The 23,917-nt window shown below is 35.1% G+C and overlaps 2 protein-coding genes and 1 long non-coding RNA gene across 9 annotated transcripts in view; 2 read left to right on the forward strand and 1 right to left on the reverse strand.

The window, feature by feature from the left end:
- The window catches only part of TMF1 (TATA element modulatory factor 1), a 29,547-nt gene extending 11,840 nt beyond the window's left edge, over positions 1 to 17,707 (forward strand). Inside the window, exons 6-17 of one of the 2 annotated variants that reach the window (XR_004482368.2) lie at positions 1,634 to 1,776; positions 2,151 to 2,317; positions 2,615 to 2,771; positions 6,176 to 6,268; positions 6,986 to 7,142; positions 10,805 to 10,997; positions 11,841 to 11,910; positions 12,145 to 12,237; positions 13,101 to 13,202; positions 13,485 to 13,637; positions 14,026 to 14,127; positions 14,775 to 14,900. Coding sequence is in view for 1 of the 2 variants with exons in the window: in XM_033424796.2 (XP_033280687.1) it covers positions 1,634 to 1,776; positions 2,151 to 2,317; positions 2,615 to 2,771; positions 6,176 to 6,268; positions 6,986 to 7,142; positions 10,805 to 10,997; positions 11,841 to 11,910; positions 12,145 to 12,237; positions 13,101 to 13,202; positions 13,485 to 13,637; positions 14,775 to 14,900; positions 15,597 to 15,740 (1,598 nt within the window). In the remaining variant the exon portion in view is untranslated. Of the gene's footprint in view, positions 1 to 1,633; positions 1,777 to 2,150; positions 2,318 to 2,614; positions 2,772 to 6,175; positions 6,269 to 6,985; positions 7,143 to 10,804; positions 10,998 to 11,840; positions 11,911 to 12,144; positions 12,238 to 13,100; positions 13,203 to 13,484; positions 13,638 to 14,025; positions 14,128 to 14,774; positions 14,901 to 15,596 lie in introns of those variants that run through there. The other variant, XM_033424796.2, reaches the window with a different exon arrangement.
- LOC117200710 (uncharacterized) lies at positions 718 to 23,877 on the reverse strand. Of its 2 annotated transcripts, XR_007479663.1 has the most exons (4): positions 23,711 to 23,877; positions 5,066 to 5,258; positions 1,038 to 1,231; positions 718 to 951 (listed from the first exon to the last, which is right to left on the reverse strand). It is a non-coding gene; the product is annotated as an uncharacterized LOC117200710 (long non-coding RNA). The 2 variants fall into 2 exon arrangements; XR_007479664.1 differs by lacking the exons at positions 5,066 to 5,258; positions 23,711 to 23,877 and adding an exon at positions 2,426 to 2,607.
- Positions 22,786 to 23,917, forward strand: part of EOGT (EGF domain specific O-linked N-acetylglucosamine transferase) — a 47,891-nt gene continuing 46,759 nt past the window's right edge. For 3 of the 5 annotated variants that reach the window (XR_007479654.1, XM_033424797.2, XM_033424798.2), the window contains exon 1: positions 22,792 to 23,172. Coding sequence is in view for 2 of the 5 variants with exons in the window: in XM_033424797.2 (XP_033280688.1) it covers positions 23,100 to 23,172 (73 nt within the window). In the remaining 3 variants the exon portion in view is untranslated. Of the gene's footprint in view, positions 23,173 to 23,917 lie in introns of all 5 variants that reach the window. The other 2 variants (XR_004482369.2, XM_004268003.4) reach the window with 2 other exon arrangements.

The raw sequence follows: 23,917 nt of genomic DNA on the forward strand, positions 1-23,917 counted from the left end.
TGTCCCAATAGGTGTGAGGTGACATCTCATTTTAGTGTTGATTTGCATTTCCCTGATGGTTAGTGGTGTTGAGCACCTTTTTGTATACCTGTTGCCCATTTGTATGCCTTTTTTGAGAAATGCCTATTCATGTCTTTAGCCCATTTTCAAAATTGGCTTAATTGTTTTTTTGCTATCAAGTTCTGTGATTTCTTACATATTTTGGTTATGAATCTCTTATTAGTGTGTAGTTTGCACATATTTTCTTCCATTCTTCATACTGTCTCTTCACTTTGTTGTTTCCTTTGCTGTGCAGTAGTTTTTTAGTTTGATGCAATCTCATACGTCTGTTTTTGCTTTTGTAGCCTATGCTTTTGGAATCATATCCAAAAAATAACTCCCAAGCCTTATGTCAGAAAGCTTTTCCCTTATGTTTTCTTCTAATAGTTCTACCGTTTCAGATCTTACATTTAAGTCTTTAATCTATTTTGAGTTGATTTTTGTATATGATGTGTGATGGGGTACCATTTCATTTTTCTGAATATGCATATCCCAATACCGTTTATTGATGAGACTGTCCTTTCCTCATTGTGTGTTCTTGGCATCCTTGTTGAAGATCACTTGTCTGTAAATACATGGATTATTTCTGGGCTCTCCATTTTGTTCCATTGGCCTATATGTTTGTTTTTATGCCAGTACCATACTGTTGATTACTATAGCTTAGTAATATGTTTTGAAATAAGGAAATGTGATACCTCCAGCTTTGGTCTTGCTCAGGTTTACTTCAGCTATTTGAGGTCTTTTGCAGTTCCATTTGACTTTTAGGGTTGTTGTTTCTATTTTTGTGAAAAATGCTGTTGGAATTTTGATAGGAATTGCATTGAATCTGTAGTCTACTCCTCAATTCTTCAGTCTGCATTTCTCAAGGATAAGTACACTTTTTTCTTGACGAGCACAACATCATAATCACACCTAAGAAAATCAGCATTAATTCAGAAGTGTATTCCAGCATGTATTGCATCATTTATCTCAATTGTCTCTAAAAATAACTCTCATACCTGGTTATTTGTTCTGCCCCAAAATCCAATCAAAGTTTGTTCATTGCATTTGGCCATTATGTTCTTTTAGTCTTCCAGCAATCTAGGATATCTTTTTCACGGTATCAAAGATTTTGTAGAGTCCAGTTGTCCCATTGAATGCCCCATGTTCAGGAATTTGTCACTTTCTTCATGATTAGATTCAGATCAGATTTCTAGTAAGAAATATAATAGGTGATATTGTGCACCTACCACTCCATCACATCAGTGGACTCATAATGTCAGGCTGTAGCACAATTAGTGATATCAAAACTGAATGTTTGGTTAAGATGGTGACCAGGTTTCTCTATTGTAAGAGCACATTTTTTCCCTTTGTAATTTATAATATGTGGGAGTGATTCTTTAAGACTGTAAATATCCTGTTCCCACACCATCCTTCTACCTAGTAATTTTAGCATTCATGGCTTATGCTGTCCAAATCAGTTTAACATTGACTGTTACAGCATTGTGATGTTTCAAATATTCTGTCATTTTATGTCACTGGTTAGTTAAAACATTCTATTCATATTCTTAGAGAATCATCATTATTTGAATTTATCCTTTTTTGCCGTTGCCAGGAGAAAAACTTTCAAAACAGCAGCTGCATAATTCTAACATCATTAAGAAATTAAGAGCTAAAGACAGAGAAAATGAAAATATTATTGCAAAGCTGAACAAAAAAGTTAAAGACCTAGAAGAAGAGTTACAACATTTAAAACAGGTGAATATTAACCATTCTCTGCATATATATATTGTTATTACTTCCAATATGAACATATGGCCAGGGTTTATAAAACATTTGGGATGATTTATTGAGGTATATCGTTTGGGAAGAATTTTCCAAGCAATTTAATAGTGAATGTTGGGACTTCCCTGGCAATCCAGTGGTTAAGCTGCCACGCTTCCACTGCAGGGGGCGCCGGTTTGGTCCCCGGTCAGGGAACTAAGATATCACATACCCTGCGGCGTGGCCAAAAAAAAAAAGAAGTGAATGTTAAGATTCTTCTTCGTTATTATAATACTTGAGATTCGTGGAATACAGTTATTTCCTGTGGTGTTTTTTTATTGAAAAATACCTTTGTTTTTATAATATAGGTCCTTGATGGCAAAGAAGAGGTTGAGAAACAACATAGAGAAAATATTAAGAAACTAAATTCTGTGGTAGAACGCCAAGAGAAGGATCTTGGCCGACTTCAAGTAGACATGAATGAACTTGAAGAAAAGAACCGAAGTATTCAAGCTGCTCTTGATAGTGCATACAAGTAAGAAAATGAACAAATGTGCAACTCGTTTAAAATCAGTTATCAGAGCAGGATGTTGAAGAAACACTTTTTCCATTATCTGATCACTAGTAACGTTTATAAACTTACCTATATATGAACTTGTGGCTGGTTAAAGCAAATTCGACAGAGAGTCCTCACCGTAGTCACTGCTTATTGTGTGGTGAACTCTTCCTCATTCTGTAGATCTCATGGAAATCTACCTGGAAACTTCATTAATATGGCCATGTAATTAACTATATTATTTTAACTTAAAAATCATCTATTTAATTTTTTAAGAGAACTTACTGATCTCCACAAAGCCAATGCTGCAAAGGATAGTGAGGCCCAGGAAGCTGCTCTAAGTCGTGAAATGAGAGCTAAAGAAGAACTTTCTGCAGCACTGGAGAAGGCCCAAGAAGAAGCCCGTCTGCAGCAAGAAACATTAGTGATTCAAGTAAGCATTAGATGAAAAATTAGTCTTTAAAATCTTTGTTTGTGCTTCTGCAAAATAAAGAATCTGTTAATTTGAATCAAACCTTATGTAGTGGCACATGTGTTACATTTTCTTTATAATCCTGTTGGGCTTATAAATCCTGTTGGGCTCATTTTCTAAGAGTACTGGATTGTGCCAAGCTTAATCAATTGTGTGTTTTTTTAAACTGTTGTTAAAGTGATGCTTACATTATACCAGTATTGCTTACGTTTTGGGGGGAATTTCAGACTTATTTGAGAACACTATGAAATCTAGGGATGTTCTTACCAGGGAAATGCACGAATGCAGATAAATACTAAACATTGCATATAATTTCAGGAGAATCTGTTTAACTCCTGAGCTCATTCATAGCATCTGTGGGAGTCCATGGACCTCAAATGAAGGAAGAAAAGCAACATTTGTCAGGCTTTGTCTTATAAAATCATCATTTGATAGATATTTGGGTTATTTACACTTTTAAATTTTACTTATTTATTTTTATTGAGGTGTAGTTGATTGATGTACAATATTATGTAAATTTCAGGTGTACAACATAATAATTCACAATTTTTAAAGGTTATACTCCATTTTTAGTTATTATCAGATATTGGCTATATTCCCTGTGTTGTACAATATATCCTTGTAGCTTATTTATTTTATACATAGTAGTTTGTACCTCTTAGTCCCCTATTTCTAATTTTCTCCTCCCCACTTCTCTCTTCCCTCTGATAACCACTAGTTCTTTAAATCTGAGTCTGTTTCTTTTTTGTTATATTTACTAGTTTGTTTTATTTTTTAGATTCCACATATAAATGATATTATACAGTATTTGTTGTTCTGACTTATGTTACTAATCATCCATGTGGTTGCACATGGCAAAAATTTGAGTCTTTTTTATGGCTGAGTAATATTCCACTATATATACACCACATACTATGTATGTATACACACACACACCATATATATATATATATATATATATGTATATATATATATATGTATATATATATATATGTATATGTATGTATATATCTTCATTCATCTGTTGATGGACACTTAGGTTGCTTCCATATCTTGGCTATTGTAAATAATGCTGCTATGCACATTGGGGTGCCTGTATCTTTTCAAATTAGTGTTTTCATTTCCTTTGGATATATACCCAGAAGTCTTTACACTTTTTGGTTATTATGGATAATGCTGCTATAAACATTAATTTACAAATTTTTGTGTGAACACATATTTTAAATTCTCTTAGATATATACCCTTGGGTCGTATGGTAATCCTTTGTTTAACTTTTTCGGGAACTATCAAACTTTTCCACAGCTGCTGAACCATTTTATGTTCCCACCAACCATGTATGAGGGTTTCAGTTTCTCTACATTCTTGCCAGTATTTGTCATTGTCTTTTTTTTTTTCATTATAGCCCTTTTAGGGGTGTAAAATGGTATCTGAGTGTGGTATTGATTTACATTCCCTTAATGATTAATGATGTTGAGCACCTTTTTATGTGCTTATTGACTATTTATGTATCTCCTTTGGAGATATTTATTTAAATGTTTAAATCCTTTGCCCATTTTTTATATTACCTTTTTATTGTTCATTTGTAAGAGTTCTTTATATATTCTGCATATTAGACCCTTATCAAAAGTAGGATTTGCAAATATTTTCTCCCATTCTGTAGGTTGTCTTTCACTTTCTTCATAGTGTCCTTTGATACACAAAAGTTCAATAAATTTTGATGAAGTCCATCTTACCTATTTTTTCTTTTGTTGCTTGTGCTTTGGGCATCACAATTAAGAAACTGTTGCCTAATTCAACATCATGCAGGCTTTCACGTGTTTCTTTCTACAGTTTTTATAGTCTTAGTTCTCACATTTAGACCTTTTACATGTGAATATCAAATTGTTCCAGCACTACTTGTTGAAAAGACTATTCTTCCCTCATTGACCTCAATGCACTTTTGATTTAATTTCACAGGGATATGTAAAACATTTACATGATTCCAAAGTGTGAAAGCTGTATAACAAAATATATTAAGATAACATTTACTTCCAACTTAGCCCCTCCCTATTCCCTTTCTTTGCCTGTAAATAACCATTTTATTAGTGTTTCTATTTGTAAATGCAAGAAAACATACATACTTACATTTACTTATATACCCCCCACATATATATACACACCTACACGTATACACACATTTGTTTGTATCTCTCTCATCCTTCCTACATAAAATATAGTTTACTATTGATACTGTTTTACAGCTTGCTTTACTTACCTAATAAAACATCCTGGTGATCATTCCATGGTAGAGCATAGAGCTTTTTAAAAAATTCCTTTTTATAGTTCTATAGTATATCATTGTGTGAATATACCATTCAGTCAGTTCCTATTAATGGATGTTTGGGTTGTTTCCGATGTTTTGCTGTTGTAAATTACACCATGGTCCTTGTGCTTCTGCCACTCCCTCACTGGGATAGATAAAAATATTAATATTTTAAATTAAAAGTACTCGAACGTAGTAACAAAAAATTGGGGGAATGGGAGATAGAGAGTATATGGGGTTACCATTCAAAAAATCATCACCTTTTACAAGTCCTGCCAGTTTTGTGTATTAACTTCTTGTCCTTATCTTCATGTACATATTTTTTATAATTGATATATATATATATAATTTTATAGTTTTTTCATTTAAGATTAAGTTGTACATTTCTACATGTTTTTTATGTTCATTTTAATTTTTATTGGGTATATTAATGTATCCACATTTACAAAAATAAATGACTGCTAATAGATATTAACAATATTTCTTGTTTCGTTTGTTTTTGTTAGTCTAGCTCACAGTGTAGAGAACATCTTTGTATGTTTACAGATCTGCTTCCATAGAATAAATTCTCAGGACTAGGACGATCAGATGAAAGAATGTAAGAAGTTTGATGATTATGTTGCCATAATGCTTTCCAAAAAGGCTGTAGCAGTTTACAACCTGTGCAGCTGTGTATGAATATAGCAGCTAGTTTTTATAGCTCATATAGCTCCTATCACATTCTGCATTACACTGCGAACGTTTATGGATGCATTGTCTTTCCTCCTATATTGTATGGCAGTGGCTGAGCCTTGTACACACTTACATGCTTTGTGTGTGTGTGTGTGTGTGTGTGTGTGTGTGCGCGCCTTATCAAGCTTTCCTAAGTACATATTGAATACATATAGCTCGGGGATTGCCTGAAGAATGGGATGTGGTAATCATACGTAAAAGCTCATTGGATGGTGAAGGGTATTATACATGGACAGTAAGTCAACACAAGACAAAATATGTAGTTAGCAGGAAGTTATAGATAATATTGTGATATTGGTTGTGATAGTGTTGTTGGTTCTCCTAATACAGGTGGGGGACCTTAGGCTGGCACTGCAACGTGCAGAACAAGCAGCTGCCAGAAAAGAGGATTATTTACGTCATGAGATCAGTGAACTCCAGCAGGTACTGTCAGAGTTTCCCTAAACACAAATCTGAGATGCGTTTTTCAAGAAATACAAAATGACTCAGTGGGATAATGTTCTTAGAGTTGAGAAGATTTCTCCCATACTTATCATTTGCTGTATTTTTGTGGCTTATGTGAATAAAACCAGAGTGGGCACCTTAAAAATGTATAAGAAAAGCCCTAATTTTGTTTTCTAGAAAATAATTTTATCATGATAGATATGTAGTATATTCAGTGTTGTTTTTTCATTTGTAGTGGCCGATTTATTAATTATTATCAGTCTCTGATTACTGTGGGGCAGATGAGCAATGCCTAGTTTTTATGCTACTGCTCTGTTAATTTCAGTCAATGAACATGTACAGGAAAAGGGGGAGAAAATGCCCCTCAGATTGATCTTTCTGTTTTTATAAATACTTAGAAATATTTGGATGAGGAGGCAACTACTGGGAGGTTTGGATGATACTCTTTATTATCTTAAGGTATTCAAAGGCTGTCTTTATCTTAGAAATGCTCTGTAAAGAAGCACTTATTTAGTTACTCTGTTGCGCAACTTAACTGTAACTTAAGGATTGAATAGTTAGAAAATAATTTAATAAACAATCATTTTATCTTGAAGAAGTAGTTTTTCCCAGAAATCTCTCATAAAGTTTCTTTGCTAGCATTTTTAGTGTTTTTACTGCTGTCAGTAGTAATGACTTAAGAATGTCATGATTCAGAGACTCCAGGAAGCAGAGAATCGAAACCAAGAACTGAGTCAAAATGTTTCATCAACAACAAGACCGTTGCTTCGACAGATAGAAAATTTGCAAGCAACTCTAGGGTCCCAGACGTCATCATGGGAGAAGTTAGAGAAGAATCTTTCTGATAGACTTGGTAACTGCTTTAGTTCTTAAGCTCAATGTAGAAGCCCTTCCATCTTGTTTTAGAATTAGGGTAATGGTATGAAATTGAAATTCACTTGATCTCATGATTACGTTTTGTGTCTAACTTGTAGATTTTTACCTCTTCTCCTCTTTTACATTTATTTTCTAATACCTTAATTGACTCTTTCAAAACATTCCTTACACGATGTGTCTGGTACTGTCTAAAATACTTCCATGTCATTCTTACATTCATTTTTACAAACTGTTGTGCTCAACTGTTTTCTTGTCCATTGCTAAGTCTGACCTCATTCTAGCTTGTCTGCAGTAGTGTAGGAAGTAGAGATCAGATATGATTCTAGTCAGTAGTAGAATTCCAAGAGCAGAGATAGGTCTAAGTTAGATTAAGGTCAAATTCTAGTAGACAGATGCTGTGGAGTCTTAAGGTTCCATATTTTGCTTCTTTACAGAAATGCTCTAGGTTGCCCTTCTGTGCTGTTAATAAAAAGAAAATTATTCTTCTAAGATACTTATTGAAGCACAGAATATGTACATATTAGATATTCCAGAAGCTAGCAAATGGTGAAAAATTCCTGTGTCCATTCTACGCCTAAAATTAACTGTAATTTGAGAGACATCATGGTGTAGTGATAAAAGCAGACGTGAATGGGTGTCAGGAGACTTGGACTCAGGGTTTTTATGTTTTGTTTTGAATCACCCAGTCAGACAGTCTGGAGCAAGACACTTACCTTCTCTGGACTACACCCTGAAAATCATGAGGGGTGAACTAGATCAGTCGCTTTCAAACATTATTCAGTAGATCCCTTGTATGTGTATGTCTTAGGGCTGGCTGTCATGGTGAGGGGGAAGCTTGATAAGTAAGCTGCTGGGCTCCCTCCAGGCTGCTTTAATGAAAGTAGTGCCTCCTTTATCCTTTTTTTTTTTGGCCCTTGTAGCTCCATGTAAGATATTGTCTGGAAATAGATTTATCTGCTCAAAAAGAAAAATCACTGAACAGATGAACCTTCATATATTGTTTAATTTCTAGGTATTAATTTTAGGTCTATTATTTATCTTGGACCACTTTTTGAGACCCATTTGTTATGAAATATGACATATCTGAAAATGACACCTTCTGAAACAAATATTTATTTAGCAATAAAATGAAAGCAAGAAGCCATTATTTTTGTGGCTTTTAAACTGGAGCCTACACAGCCTCAGGGATATGTGGTATTGTGCTGGAATGTAGGCAGAGCCACAGGACAAACGTACCGTATAATGCTATAAATAAGAGCATAGATACAGTATAGAACAGAATTTATAATGTAAAGTAGAGATATTATTAGGTCTGCTTTGGTGGGGAAAAAATATGAAAATTCTTGCCTTTGTTAAATCTCAGAATTTTATCCACTAGTCCTTTTTTTTAAATTGTAATTGTCAATTGAGCTAACTGTAGATTCATATGCAGTTATAAGAAATGATATAGAATGGTCCCTTGCATGCTTTCCCCAATATCCATATGTTAACACTTTGCAAAACTATAGTAGAATATCACAATCAAGGTATTAACTTTGAAACGACCTTCTGATTTTATTCTGATTTCCCCAGTTTTACTGGTACTTATTTGTGTATATGTATGTATATGTGTCTATGTGTGTATTAAGTTTTATACAAGTTTACCACTTGTGTAGGTTCATGTATCCATCACTATAGTCAAGATATTGAATAGTTTTAACACCACAAAGATCCCTCATTTTGCCCTTTAAAATCATACTTAGCACCCTCATGGCCCTCCCTCCCTGTCTCCAATCCCTGGCAGCCACTAATCCTCCACTTCTAAAATTTTGGAATTTCAAAATGTTATGTAAATGTGGGACTTCCCTTGCAGTCCAGTGGTTAAGACTCCGTGTTTCCGTTGCAGGGGGCATGGGTTCGATCCCTGGTTGGGGAACTAAGATCCCACATGCCGCATGGCACTGCCAAAAAAAAAAAAAATTTATGTAAATAGAATTGTATAACATGTGACATTTTGGGGATTGGCTTTTTTTGCTCAGTGTAATTTCTTGGAGATTCATACAAGTTCTTATGTGTATCAATGATTTAGTCTTTATTGCTGAGTGTTTTTCTTTTTTTAAAAAAATAATTTATTTATTTATTTTGGCTGCACCGGGTCTTAGTCGCGGCATGAGGGCTTCTTAGTTGCAGCATGTGGACTTAGTTGTGGCATGCAGACGCTTAGTTGCGGCATGCATGCGGGATCTAGTTCCCCAACTAGGAATCGAATCTGTGCCCCCTGCATTGGGAGCATGGAGTCTTACCCACTGGACTACCAGAGAAGTCCCTGCTGAGTGTTTTTCCATGTATGTAGCACATCTTGTTTAAACATGTACCTGACGAAGGATGTCTGGGCTGGATCTAGACTTTGTATGGATAAAGCTGCTGTGAACATTCATATACAGGTTTTAGTGTGAACTTAAGTTTTCATTTCTCTGGATAAATGCCCAAGTGTGCATTTGCCAGGTTTTATGGGTAGTTGCATGTTTAGTTTTTTAAGAAAATGCCAAATTGTTTTCCAAAGTGGCTGTATCTATGAGAATAATCCAGTTTCTCTACATCCTTGCCAGCATTTTCTTTCAGTGTTGTCCCTATTTTTTCTTTTAGTCATTCAGACAGGTGTGTAGTGATGCCTTATTATGATTTTAATTTGCATTTTCCTCACGAAAGATGGTGAATGTCAGTTTATATGCTTATTTTCCATTTGTACGTCCTCTTCGGTGAAATGTTTATGTCTTTTGCCCATTTTCTAATTGGAATGTTTGTATTTTCACTGGTGAGTTTTGAGACTTCTTTATGTATTCTAGATGTTAGTCGTAGATAACATGGTTTGCATTTATTTCCTCCAAGTCTGTAGCTTGTATTTTCATCTTTTTCACATAGAACAAAAGTTTAAAATTTTGAAGAAGTCCGGTTTATCAGTTTTTCTCGTTATGGCTCATGCTCTTTGTGTCAAACCTAAGAACTCTTTGCCTATCCCTAGATCCTGAAGATTTCTTCTGTTTTTTTCGAAAAGTTTTATAGTTTTTTTTTTTTTTTCAGTTGAAGTATAGTTGACTTAAAATATTATATTAGTTTCCAGGTGTACAACAGTAATTTGACATTTTTATAGATTATACTTCATATAAAGTTATGATAAAATATTGACATATTCCCTGTGCTGTACATTACATCCTTGTAACTTTTCTATTTTATACCTGGTAGTTTGTACCTGTTAATCCCCTTCACCTGTTTTACCCCTCCCCTCATTATATTTCGTTTTATAATTAAGTGTATGATCCGTTTGAGTTAATTTTCATATGCTATGTGAAGGTTAGTTTGAGGTTCTTCTTTTTTTTTTTCCTTTGACTATCCAATTGACCCAGCACTATTTGTTGATTCACTACTCTGTTGATACATGACTCCACTTGCAAATTAAAATATTTTGGTGAAAAAAGTGATAAAACACATATAAATTAAGACTTTTTTTGTCTCTCTAGGCAGGCCTGCCTTAGTCAATGAGTACTTACAGTTTTAAGTGTGGCTATTTGCATCATTAAAAGTTTGAAGTCAGAATCTACTTGTTATCTTGGCCTCTTGAATGTATGTATATGTGATTTTTCTTTTTTACCCTACAATCAGGTGAATCCCAGACCTTGTTGGCAGCAGCAGTTGAGAGAGAACGTGCGGCCATAGAAGAACTTCTTGCCAACAAAATTCAAATGTCTTCCGTGGAGTCACAGAATTCTCTCTTAAGACAAGAAAATAGTAGATTTCAGGCCCAGCTAGAATCAGAGAAAAATAGGCTAAGAAAACTAGAGGATGAAAATAATAGGTGAGCATGTTTCTTGAGTGCTATTCTTGGTAGTTTCATGACATTTTAAAGCACTTTAAAAAAATGTGGTGTTGGATTTTAGCTTCATTGCACTGAGAACTGAAAATACATATTTTTAGTGTTTAAAGTCAGAGTCATTAGTAATAGGATATTATACCAAGATAGGACCGGGATTCATTAAACCTTGCATAGGCTCTCAAAATTGGGTGGCATGTTCTGAATGTATTTGCATTTTCCAGAGAAAAGATTCATTGCTTTAATTAGATTTTTTAAAGGAGTCTGTTACCACAAAATAGTTTGAAGACCACTCACTGGAGTTGTTTTTATATTACAGGGGTTTAAGCATTGTTCCAGTCTTTCTAAATAAATGTCTGGGCTCTTTGGAAACCATAAGCTATAAAATCCATCTATGTGAAGTTATATTAAGGCTGTGATTAGGGGTTTTATCCTGAGTTCTTCCTTGGAATTTTACTTTAAAAAAAAGTAGTCAAGTAAAAATGATTCATGAAGTAAAATATATGAACTTTTGCAGACATTTTCATAGACCTCCCTAATAAGCCTTTGTAGAATCTGAACAAATTGTAGAATGGTGGTATTCAAAATTCTCTTTAGAAAAAAAGTCTCTTTTTAAATGAAATCTTAATCCAGAGAACCAATAAATAAGATAACATGAAGTAGTAGTTCAGTTTTTGAGTAAAACCCAAGTCATCTGGAAAATACAGTTGGAAAATAAAGCTGATAATAAAAATGACTACTAAGTATATAACTGGAGTTAATAAAGTAGTGAGTTTTTAATAGTCTGTACTATCATCTTTTTTGTTTTAATTCCCTTTGGCTTAATAGGTACCAGGTTGAATTAGAAAACCTAAAAGGTGAATATGTAAGAACACTTGAAGAGACAAGGAAAGAAAAGGTATTTCGATTAGTGTTCGCTCACCTCTTAGGGCTTCCATTAGAGAATGGTTGGGGATGGTAGCAAACTAATGAGATGACAAGATAAAATGGGTGATGTTTCTGCTTTTGGAACTTGATCTTTAGTAGTAAAACCAATAGGAGTGTATACCTTATGTTCCTAAACTTTGAGATTGACTTATGATGATGACTTAGTATCACAGAAATTATCTAACTGTATCTCTCTCTCCATTAGACACTGTTGAATAGTCAGTTAGAAATGGAGAAAATGAAAGTTGAACAGGAAAGGAAGAAAGCAATTTTCACTCAAGAAGCAATAAAAGAAAAGGTATTAAATTTTGTTTTCTTTTTGATGTAACCAGTTAGTAGCTGTTGTGATTAATCATTATTTGTTTTGTAATTTTAGCTACACTTTATAAATACCATTTCTTATGTCTAAAATCAATAGAGTGATAAATTCTAGTAGTATAATCAGTGTTCTGCTCAGAGTGGGTCCAGAGTAATTTGAGTTTATGCAAAGATATCTGTGATTTCTAGGATTTGAATGACACAACCTCTTGCCCCTTTTAAAATGAATTTTTGTGGTCTCTCACTGACACTGATGCCGCTCATTTGGCCCATAGGCACCTTGGGAGTGAAACTGGTTTGTTCACTTGCTTTCTGGTTAATGAAGGTAATTTTTCTGAAGTGAGTTTCCTGTATTTAAAGGATTGGAGTATACTCGGTAGTAAGCATAATACATTAAAACGACCTATATGTGCATTGATTGAAATTACCTTTTGAATTTATTTGGTTTAAAAAAATACAGTAAAAATAAAGTGGATAAGCCAGAAACTTTATGGTTTGTAAATCTCATTGGTAATCTTATTCTAAAGAATAGGTTTAATTGGTGGTATGTTATATAATATGAAGCAGTTAGTTCATATAATTGTTCCATTAAAAACATTCTCATTCCATTAAAAATAAAACAAATTATGTTGTTATAATATAAATGAGATGATTTAACCAAGTTTGTCTACGCTTTAAATTACTAAATATTGTGCCTTTGATAAGACTTAAGATATCTGTAACATTTTATGAGGAAATTAGAATGAATCTTTGTTGTCATTGATCCTAGAAAACTTTCTTGCTTTTTTATTTATCATTTTACTCTTTAATCTGAACTGAATTTTTTTTTCTTTACACTTTAAGGAACGGAAGCCATTTTCTGTTTCTAGCACTCCCACAATGTCACGCTCAAGTTCGATAAGTGGAGTTGATATGGCAGGGCTACAAACATCTTTTATGTCTCAGGTGATGTTTTATTTCTTACACGTGTTTAGTTCTTAGACTGAATAATGATAAAGAGAATGTACAGATAGCAGTTCGACTCTCACCGTGATCTTGCTATTCTATAGGCAATTTATCTGCATATTTGTAAGGGAGTGCTAATTGCACTGAGGAAATAGAGATGGTTTTCTGCCTTTGAGAAAGTCAGACATTTTAAAGTAAGAATTGACCAAACCATTTTGTTTGACACCTATGCACAGTCTGTAGTAACTGAATAATTATATATGCTTTCTTTAATTAACACAGGATGAGCTTCATGATCACTCATTTGGACCAATGTCTGTGTCAGCAAATGGAAGCAATCTTTATGATGCTGTAAGGATGGGAGCAGGATCAAGCATTATTGAAAATCTACAGTCTCAGCTAAAGCTAAGGGAAGGAGAAATTACTCATTTACAGGTATTAGAAAAATTAAATGTGCTGTAGAAGTAAATGAAATTTTGAGGCCCAATGAGTAGCACCCTTCATTTCCACCTGCATTCTGAACAAATTGAGAAATAAAATGAAATAGTGACACGTGAAGCCCCAAGTAAATCATATATATTAACGATAAAGGCTGGTTGGAGAAATTAGCCAAGGATGAAAGTTCAGTGGGCCTTCTGAGTGCCAGAATTTGGGAGACTGTCACAGGAAATGCTTGGCTGGAGTAGGCCACCCCATGTGTGACAGCCTGCCATGATAAGACAGAGAGGCATCTAGGAGCATGAGAGCTCCTTGCAGGCAGCTTTTTCCAAACACGAAAAAAGGGAAGTTGCTGAGCTGAGCATAGCCATTTTATTCTTCCCAGATTTTCCGCTTAGGTAAGTTGCTCCAGCTCCCCCTATGAGGAAAGAGTAAATGTGATGAGAGAGATTAGAACTATAACATCCTAGACATGAAAGGAAACATGGTGAGTGGAGCATCCTCCCATCTTATCTTGCTTTTCAGAAACTTAATGCTGTGACAAATGTTAAAACGTTTTACCTGTTTTCACTGTTAAACTTGATACACTCGAAAGTGGAACTTTCCTCTTCTATTTTTATTACATGATTTTAGTTGAAAATATTACTATATTAAAGAAGATATCCTTGAATTGGAAGAAAATAGATCAGAATAATCTTATTACCTGTTATGTTTGTGTAGCCCACTGTTATGCTTAAGGGCACAAATGAACTTCTTTGGTAGTTGATGATAGATTCTACCAATATGACCTACATGGTTGGCGGTTTGTTTTTATTTCTCTGGGTTTTTGTAGTAATTTAGCATAACTGAAATATATGCTATTTCCTTAGAGAAAAATGTAGAGTTGCATGTTTCAAACAGATGATTAAATTTTCTTCAGTTCTTTCTCTCTCATAGTAAACCCTATAAATGGTATACCTTTGAGGAAAGTTGAAACGTTTTTGTGCCTCTATTTCCTTTTACCAGGAGCTAGCTTATGGTTATATGTTCACATATCTATTTCTTAAAAAATAGCACATTAAATATGTTTATATTAGTGGGATTATTAAACAAGATATATTTTGATTTAAATCACTTCCTGGTAATGTTTCTCAGCTAGAAATTGGCAATCTAGAAAAAACTCGCTCCATAATGGCTGAAGAGCTAGTTAAATTAACAAATCAAAATGATGAACTTGAAGAGAAAGTGAAGGAGATACCCAAACTTCGAACTCAGCTAAGAGTAAGTATTCTTCACTCTTATTTTTAGTTTACATAAAATGCATATGTATATGTTAGTGTTTTCTTTGATAATTGAAGAGTATTAATATTTGAGTGAAGAACTTTAAAAATGAATCTTATCTTGCTTGTCACATCACACATTCCGAGTAATGTTCACAATCATGTTTAGTCTCAGCACAGGAAAATAACTAGATTTCATTTGGCCAAGGCTCATTAATAATCCTGAACTTTTGCATGATCTGAGTAGTATTTTGTTGAATGATGTTATATGTATCCTCACAATTAGCATATTTGGTATTGGAAGTTGCTCTTAAGCCATATATGAGAATAGATTTTCTTTTGACTTTTCTTGTGGGGTAAATGCCAGGTAATACTTAAACCACAGTGAACCATAGAGACTGAAATTTCATCAAACGTGCTGAAATTACTGGGAGAAAAGACAGATTAAGCTATATATGGGGAGAATTGTAGATTTAGTGAAAAGATATGTTAAGATTAATAGCCATCTGGCTTATTTTGTTTTTTTTATTCTTTTATTCCAACAGACCGAGGTATGAGTTTAATTTTTATGAGAGATGACTATATACTTTTATTTAGATTGTAATGTCTTTACTGGTGGCTCATTTATGATAATATAAATATAATATTAAAGATTTTCTGTAGTTATTTAAAAATTGTAAACAAATATATTTTATAGGATTTGGATCAAAGATACAACACTATTCTGCAGATGTATGGAGAAAAAGCAGAAGAGGCAGAAGAACTTCGATTAGATCTTGAAGATGTAAAAAATATGTATAAGACTCAAATAGATGAGCTTTTAAGACAAAGGCTCAGTTAACTTCTGAAAATTACATTCCCATCGAACTGAATGTAAACATTTAATATCTAAGTACAGATATCCAATAAATTCTTTTATAGAATTAGAAAGTGGAATTTACTATAGCATTCAAAAATTGAAAAAAATTGTTTTATAGTATATAGTAATATTTCCAGTTAAATTATTTTGTGCAGTATTTGAACTTTATTTTTAAAACTATTCTTTAAAGATTTATTTTTTACAGTCTTTTTTTTTTTTTGCCTTGAATAGCACAGAGATTTATTACTTTATCCTCATGTCATTATGGTTAGGGAAGGAGAATGGTGTTATATATTGTAGATATATAACTAATTGTATCTATAATTTATATGTTTTTGTATATATTGAGAACATTTAAAGAGTGATAGTGACATATTGACACTTTGAAATCTTTCACACTTAAATCTTCAGTATGTCTAATTACTATTTATGAAAATGGACATTGTGTTCAAGTAAAAAAATTATTAAACCTGCAGTTATTAAATCTTGAACTAATATTTTTCTTTTGGAAAAAAAACACCTTCTGAAGTTTAAAGGGTAAATAATTTAAACTTTAAAAGTTTTGTGGTCTCAAATTTTATTTCACTCAGATTTCACGATTAAGTCTGTACAAATTTTGGTACCCATTTGGAGAAAGCTATAGCTATTCAAAGTTATCTAGGCATAATTGAATAGTGGAAAAATCTACTTACAGTCATTTTGTGATGGTATCATTAACATTTTAGTAGTTTTGAAGACGTATTGTTTTACTACCCTATAAAATGAATCAAAAGTAATTAAATTACTAATATAATTTTCTTTTTAAAAATTAATTGTTCACATTTTGTAAAGCCATATTTTTGGCACATTAAAAGTATATGTTTGATATTCATAACAAAATAGAGAAATTATAGGAGTTAAATTTGGCATTTTGCAATTTTCTGTGGTTTATCATTTAATTTTTTTCTTGAACCTTTAAACTGAAAAATAGTGTGAAATAGCTGAAAAAATAACTATGCCTTCCTCTCAGCTGTGTTTTAGACTTGTGAAATATTTTGATACATTTTATTACTGAAAGTCATTTAGCTGCCTTTACTTGAAAGTAGGAACACTCACTTAACTTCTAGTTACATTTTAAACACTAGAACTTTAGCTACAGGTAAGCCATGTTGAAGCTTTTGGAATGCCTTTCAGGGCAATTCAAGTGACCTCATTTTTGTTCTTTTTGCATTCAAGACAGTATTTCTGTCAGTGAATCTCTGATTTGTAGCATTAATAAATATTCTTTCCATGTGAGCCAAATTCATAAAATTAATTTTCTATATTTTAGTGGTAAAAAGCAGTATAGTAGCTTTCTGTCAGCTTTTTTTTTTTTCTCCAGGGGCTGACAGAAAATGACAAGACTGATAGCAATAAGAAATGTACAGAATTAGAAAATACAGGAAACTTAAGTTGCAAATTCTGTCAAGTGTTTGAAACTAGAAGTTTAGGAATTATGAAATTGTTCTTTTAATATATCCATTAGTGAGGAAAAAACCCCAAAAACCCTTCAGTTGTGGAGAAAAGATTGAAATAAAATTCCTTTACCTTTCAATTTTATAATATTATACATTCTCTTTTCTTAATCCATATTAACATTAATAAAATCAAGTTAAAATTTTAAAGTGTTCTCAGTTTATTTAAGATAAACAGCTATTTAATATTTAAGTCTTGGGCTGTATATTACCATATATTGTTCTTTATCCACAAATTAATAGCTGATGTTCATACAGACCTTATTTTATTATACACTTAGATTTCTCAATACATTTGTAAGTTGAGAAGGTGTACTGAATTGCTTTCTTGAAAAACTCCACTAAGTGGCAGAATACCTATTGAATATTGGTTGCTGTATTTTGCTGTTTGTCATTAAAACTTATCTTTCCATATTCTAGAAAATATTTATATTTTAATAAAGAAAATAGATTGCAGTCAGATGTTTCCATTCTTGAAAGAAAATAGGTAATATAAATGATAACAATGTCAAGAATATAAACAAAGAATAGAGGGGTGTGAACATTGTTGTTTCATATATAGACAACTAAGCACAGACTGTGGGCATCCTTCTAACTCTTGGGAAGCTGAATTGAGAGTACCATTTCTTTCTTTTTCTTTACCTCTTTTTTGAGAACTTCCACTTGTACAGTGTTTAACATATGGGGATGTATCAAATGTATCTATACTTTGATTTAAGATATTCTAAATATGGATAATTTCTAACCTAGGAAAACATGTGGTTTAAGTAAGTGAAAAGAAAAGTTCAGGAAAATTTTTTTCTTGTAATCCTTCATTTGGCATTTGATTTATTAATTGAAAGTTTTATTTAAATGCTTATTAAAGGATGTGATTTATAATATATAGAAAATAGCCACAAGAAAAAATAGAAAATTACTATAAATATCTTATCTTGTTCTACCACTCTTTGTCTAGTATGTATACATGTATGTTCTAATGTATAATTTTTCTTTTTCATTTAAAAATCTAATGTCCCCAATTCTATTCAGTTTTAAACTATTACAACTTTAACTTCATATTTTGTAAAGGGCTAAAGGTATGATTTAAACGACAGATGGATATAATATTTTAATCCTAAATGAAAGATAATGTAAATAATAAGCATGGATCTGATTTGAATAAAGATTTTAAAATAGTAATAATGTATTTCATTTTTAACATAATTTAGAGTGGTCAGTACCAATGAGTGAAGATAGTTTTCTTTTATGAAGATAGATATAACTTTGGAATTCTTATTTTAAGAAAATAAGGATAAGCCCAAAGTTTTATGAGTTATATTACTAGTGTTTTATTAGAATTAAATATAGTTTTTCTAATGAAGACGTGTTTTTGGAAAATATAATTCTAAGAATTTACTTCTTGTAACTAACTGGTGTAATTACTGTAACGATGATTTGTGTCTTTTTAGAGTCTTAAACAGTATCAAGATATTCTTCTAAAAGTCATGAAACATTTCTATATTCAAATAATAACAGATAAAATAAGTTATCCTCTATTCATAAGTTACCTTGAGTTCATATTGCTTGTACTGTTGACCTCTGCAACTTTGATCCTTTAAAGTCCTTTCAAGCTATTGCCTTTACACATACCCATTTAACTTTTAGCAAATCAAGACCCTTTAACAAGATAGAGTAAAAATTAAATGTATCTTTCTTCTTAATACTTAAATACTTTAAAAAAAAACAACAACAAACAAAACCTCACAATGCTTCAGTAATCCACAATTGTGATACAGAGAATTTACTCTTAGTGCTGTCCAGAATTTATTCCCCATATTGACCTACTGCCAAGTAAGGTAAATTTCATTTTCAGTCCTCAAATAATACTAAGCAAGGGCTCATGGGAGGTTTTTCTGTTTGCTTAACATTGAACTCTCTTCTTTGACAGGTAGTGATGGGCAGAGCATGGTGGATAGAGGTGTTCCTTTCAGTTTTAGACAATGCCATGCCCATTTGTCTCTTTTGAAATGACAATTTTTACAAAACATATTAAAAAAAAATCTGTGGTCATAGGTGATAATAGGAAACAGTGCTTACTTTGCTGTTGTTAAGCAGTTCACTTATATGGGATCATAATCACTCATCCACTGTTCTGAAATCTAGAAATCTCTGAAAACCAAATGTTTCTTTAATAAGCTTGTTGTCAAATCTGCTTTGGTAGTAAAGCCTGACCTTCACTGACATGAGGCTATTACGGGCTTTATCTCACTTAGTGTGAGTATTCATTCATTTTGCTGCATTTTGTGTGAGAGTATGGGGTGCTGATCCAGGACACAATGAGGGTGTTAGGTAGTAAGATGGTGTGCATACCCTGTTCTGTTAAAAAAAAATCAGGAACATATACGGTACCAAGGATTTTGGAAAAGGGATTGTATACCTGCACTTTATCTTCAAATAAGCTTTTTAAAGTGGATACCATTACCATCTCCATTTTCAGAATGAAGAAAGGTTAAGTAATTGCTCAAGGTCATATGGCAAATAAGTGGCAAAGTTGAGACTAATTTGTGCAGTTTGGCTCCAGAGTCCATGCTCTGAACCATTAACTATACAATGCTGTTTCTGTTACTGCTCTTCTGTAAAACCATAAGCATATAGATCAACTGTAGCATAAGATAAAATTTAGTCAAAATTTGCTTGCTTAAAATTTTAATACCTTTGATTTATGGTTTAAGAAGTTGGATATATCAGAGAACCAATAAGCTATATTCTGCCGATACTTCAGCATTTTGCTGACACTGTGAGCTATCCAAAATGCCAGTGTGTGAGTGGCAAACTTACAACCCATTTAGCAAACTTGTATGCAATGTAAAAATTATGATTATTCAAAATTTCAACGTTATATAAAAGAGACAGCAGATAATGAAAGCCATATACTTACGTTTACTTTTTAACAGCATTCAATTTATGGCCCATTTTGTCTCATTTATACTTCATGTGTGTTCCTCTCAACCCATACTGACTATTTTGAAGCAAATTTCAGACATAGGACTTGATTATTATATTTAAGTCTGAAATGTTTCTGTAAAAAGTAACTTTACCTCATCAACTATTTGGTTACTTGTATCATAATTCATATAGGAAAGACAGGATAAATCTGCTTCATTCTTTTCCTTTATTTACCAGTTCTTACAATTAAAGTTGTTTCCTTTCTGTCATCCAAGATGAACAGCAAGGTTTTTGGCTTGTGTATTTGATCGATTAGTTGGATCTTTTTGAATTTAATATTTAAATATGTTTGTGCTTCAATCCATTACAGTTACCCTATTGATGATTTAAATTATTCTATCTTTGGCCAGAGGGAACCTTCTCAAACTGGTTTCTGAGTCCTTTTGGTATGACCCTCATAGCCTTTGATTGCTTCCTCCTGTAAAACCTTTCAGGTTCTTCTAGTACATTTCCTGCCCCATATCTAAGATCATTTTTCTATGTATACCCCAAATTAATCCATTTTTCTATGGAGCCCATGTTCCTTAAATGGGAAAGTGTGTAACGAGATCACAGTCTGGGCACAAGGGGTGCTTCTTGCTACATGGTTGGTTGTTTCTAAATCTTTTCAACGGATGATGAAGGGCAGATTTGGGGTTTTTTTTTTTTTTAATTTATTTATTTTTGGCTGCGTTGGGTCTTCGTTGCTGCGCGTGGGCTTTCTCTAGTTGCGGCTGGCGGGGGCTACATTTCGTTGCGGTGCGCGGGCTTCTCATTGCGGTGGCTTCTCTTGTTGCGGAGCACGGGCTCTAGGCTCCCGGGCTCTAGAGCGCAGGGCTCAGTATTTGTGGAGCACGGGCTTAGTTGCTCTGCGGCATGTGGGATCTTCCCGGAGCAGGGCTCAAACTCGTGTCCTCTGCGATGGCAGGCGGATTCTTAACCGCTGCGCCATCAGGGAAGTCCCTAGTTTTAGTTTATAATGTAAAATATTTACATGATTCTAAAGTCACAAGTATATAATGTATATTCAGAGAACTTATCTTCTTTGTCCCCTTTACCTATATTCCCTCCTTCCCCCATAGGTAATCATTTTAATGTTGTTATTCTATTTGTAAATAACAATTTGTATACATAAATATATACATATGTATTCCCTTTCCTCAATAAATGATAGCATATTGCACATTCTTCTTCTACTGTGCTTTTTCCACTCAATAATATATCCTGCAGTGTATAGTGATATTTCTCAATCCTCTTTTACGCCTGCGTAGCTCTACATTGTGTGAATATACCATAGTTTATTCATCAGTCTCCTGTTAATAGACGTTTGAATTTATTGTTTAAAACTAAATTTTAACATTAATATTTTGGGAGGGAAATTGTTAAGAATGGCTGTTACAGTGCGATAGAACACAACCTCATGTTCTTAAAGCCCCATCACATTTTGTCTCCCCTGAGCCAGAATGACCACAACTTAATATTTAGCCATTTAAAATAGCACCATGTGCACCTCCCAACAGTTGGATTGGTTTGTCTGCTCTTGCAGTGAGACTAACATATTTTTAGAAGCCTTTCTCATATATTGTTCTCATGCGTTCTTTAAAAAAATCTATGTATTTTTCTCTATATCTTTATCACATATCACTCAGGGGCAGACCAGCTTGTTTATTCATTTTGAACCAACTAAGAGGAAAGCTATATTTCCTGTATGTGACAAAATAGATTGGTGGCAAGTAAGCTGAGAAAGCACTTTTTAAAGTTGCTCTGCTTATTGGTAAGGGGTGGCAAAGTACGAAATAATAGAACAGTACTTCCTTTAGAGGCAGAGTCTTTTACATGAAGAGTAAACGAGTTAATACTGTACAGTGCTTTAGAATAATCCTTGGCACATATCAAGTACCGTGTGTTTTTGCATTGCTGTTATTTGAAAGAAAACATCCAGATAATGTTACTCATTTAGCAAGTTACTAATGGAACTTGTTCTCATAACGGTATCTGAAAAAATTATTTGAAGATTATGTAAGCCTTTGGTAACAAACTATTGTATTTTCTTATGATCATAGTACTTAATGCGGGTGATTTTATGTGTATCTGAGCGTAAGTTTATTTTGATGATACCAACTTTGATCAGTTAAAGTTGAATCAATAATGCTCACCTTAACTGTGCTCTGTACTACGCAGCATACTATGAGAACCGAGGGCGCCAAGAGTAGAAGTATGGGAGATGGGCGTTCAAATAATCATGATAAAATAATTAAGCAATTGCAATTTAAATAATTATAAAATAATAAAACGATAAAAATACAACTCCACAAAGCGGCATTTGACCTTGGTGAGTTTTCGGATAGTTACGAAGAGAGGCAAGAGTATTACTACATAATATTCAAGGACTCCAAAGAATCCTCCCATCCTCCGGTTGGCCACCAGAAAGTGCTGCCAACTACGGGCAGGCCCCACGTATGAAAGTGAGAGCGGCAACTTCGGCTCTAATTAAGAAAACAGTATAACTCGGCCTCAGTGCAACGCAATGAGAAGGAAGAAGGGAAGGAGAGTCAGGCTTTCTACCCAACCCGTCCCAGGGTCCTTTAAGGGCCTTATCCCTTCCTCCCAAGGAGGACAGTCCAGCCTGGCTCTCTGGCCCTGGCGGGAGAACGCAGGGAACCGCAGACGGTACCCCTCGAGCCCGGTCCCCGCGGACCTGCCATCGGGACCCGCGCTCCCAGCCCCCGCCCGGCCCGCGTGGCCCGGCTTCTGCCCCGGCGGCCCCCGGCGCGGCGGGGGTCCGCCTCCCCGCGCAGGCCGGCCTAGGTGTCCCGGCGGCTCCCGGGCGCCCCCTGGCCCGGCTCCGGCGCCCGAGGTTTCCGGTGAGCTGCAGTCGCCGGTTATGACGACTCCCTCCTCCGGAGCAGCCGCCGCCGCCGCTGCCTTCTCCGCAGCCCCGGTTCGCCCGACTCCAGGTGGGACTCGCCCCGGGGTTCGCGGAGCCTTCACCCGTCCCCCTGTGTGCCGCGGCAGGCTGAGCGGCTCTTGGGGCCGGGCGCGCGGTGGGCGCTTCTGCCCGCTCCCTGCGCGGCTTCCCGGAGGGCTGGCGCCTCTCCACGGGTCCGCCTGCGCCTTCCCATTGCCCGCGGGCCGAAGAGGCGGACGTGGGGAAGGCGATCCTGACCCTCCCGACTCCGAGCGCTCGGTCTCTTCATGGCGCCTGCAGCGGCGCACGGGACCCCGGGGGCCCTCCGGACGCGGGGAAGAATGCCGGCTCCCCGGCCGGCGCCCCCTTGACCGGGTTTCCCAGGCCGGGGCGGAGCCGCTCTCCAGGCCCCTCCCAGGCGCGCCAGGGACCGGGGGTGGGGAGTGCGGTGTTGGGTGTTGGGCGGTCCCCGGGGATCTCTGCGCCCCAAACCCCAGCGCAGCATCGAGGCCGCCGAAGGGCGCTTGCCGCTGACCACCCCCGCCCAGGTTTCACTGACGTTCTAGCAGACAGCTGGTGGACCTCACCTGGGCATCTCAGACAGGCCCTTTCTAACTTCCTGCCGTGGAAAACTTCTAGCATTTGTCGGGGCGAGCAGTTTTAGGAGTCCTTGTGGGTCTCAGATGCGTTTAACTTTTCACCCGTCCACTGCCTTCTTTAAACTTTTGCAAGCTCTGTCACAGAACATCACCCCCTCTCACCCGTTGTGTTCCTTATCAGCCTCGGGCTTTCAT

The sequence above is a fragment of the Orcinus orca genome, chromosome 10 (assembly GCF_937001465.1).
Source record: "Orcinus orca chromosome 10, mOrcOrc1.1, whole genome shotgun sequence".
NCBI lineage: Eukaryota > Metazoa > Chordata > Mammalia > Artiodactyla > Delphinidae > Orcinus > Orcinus orca.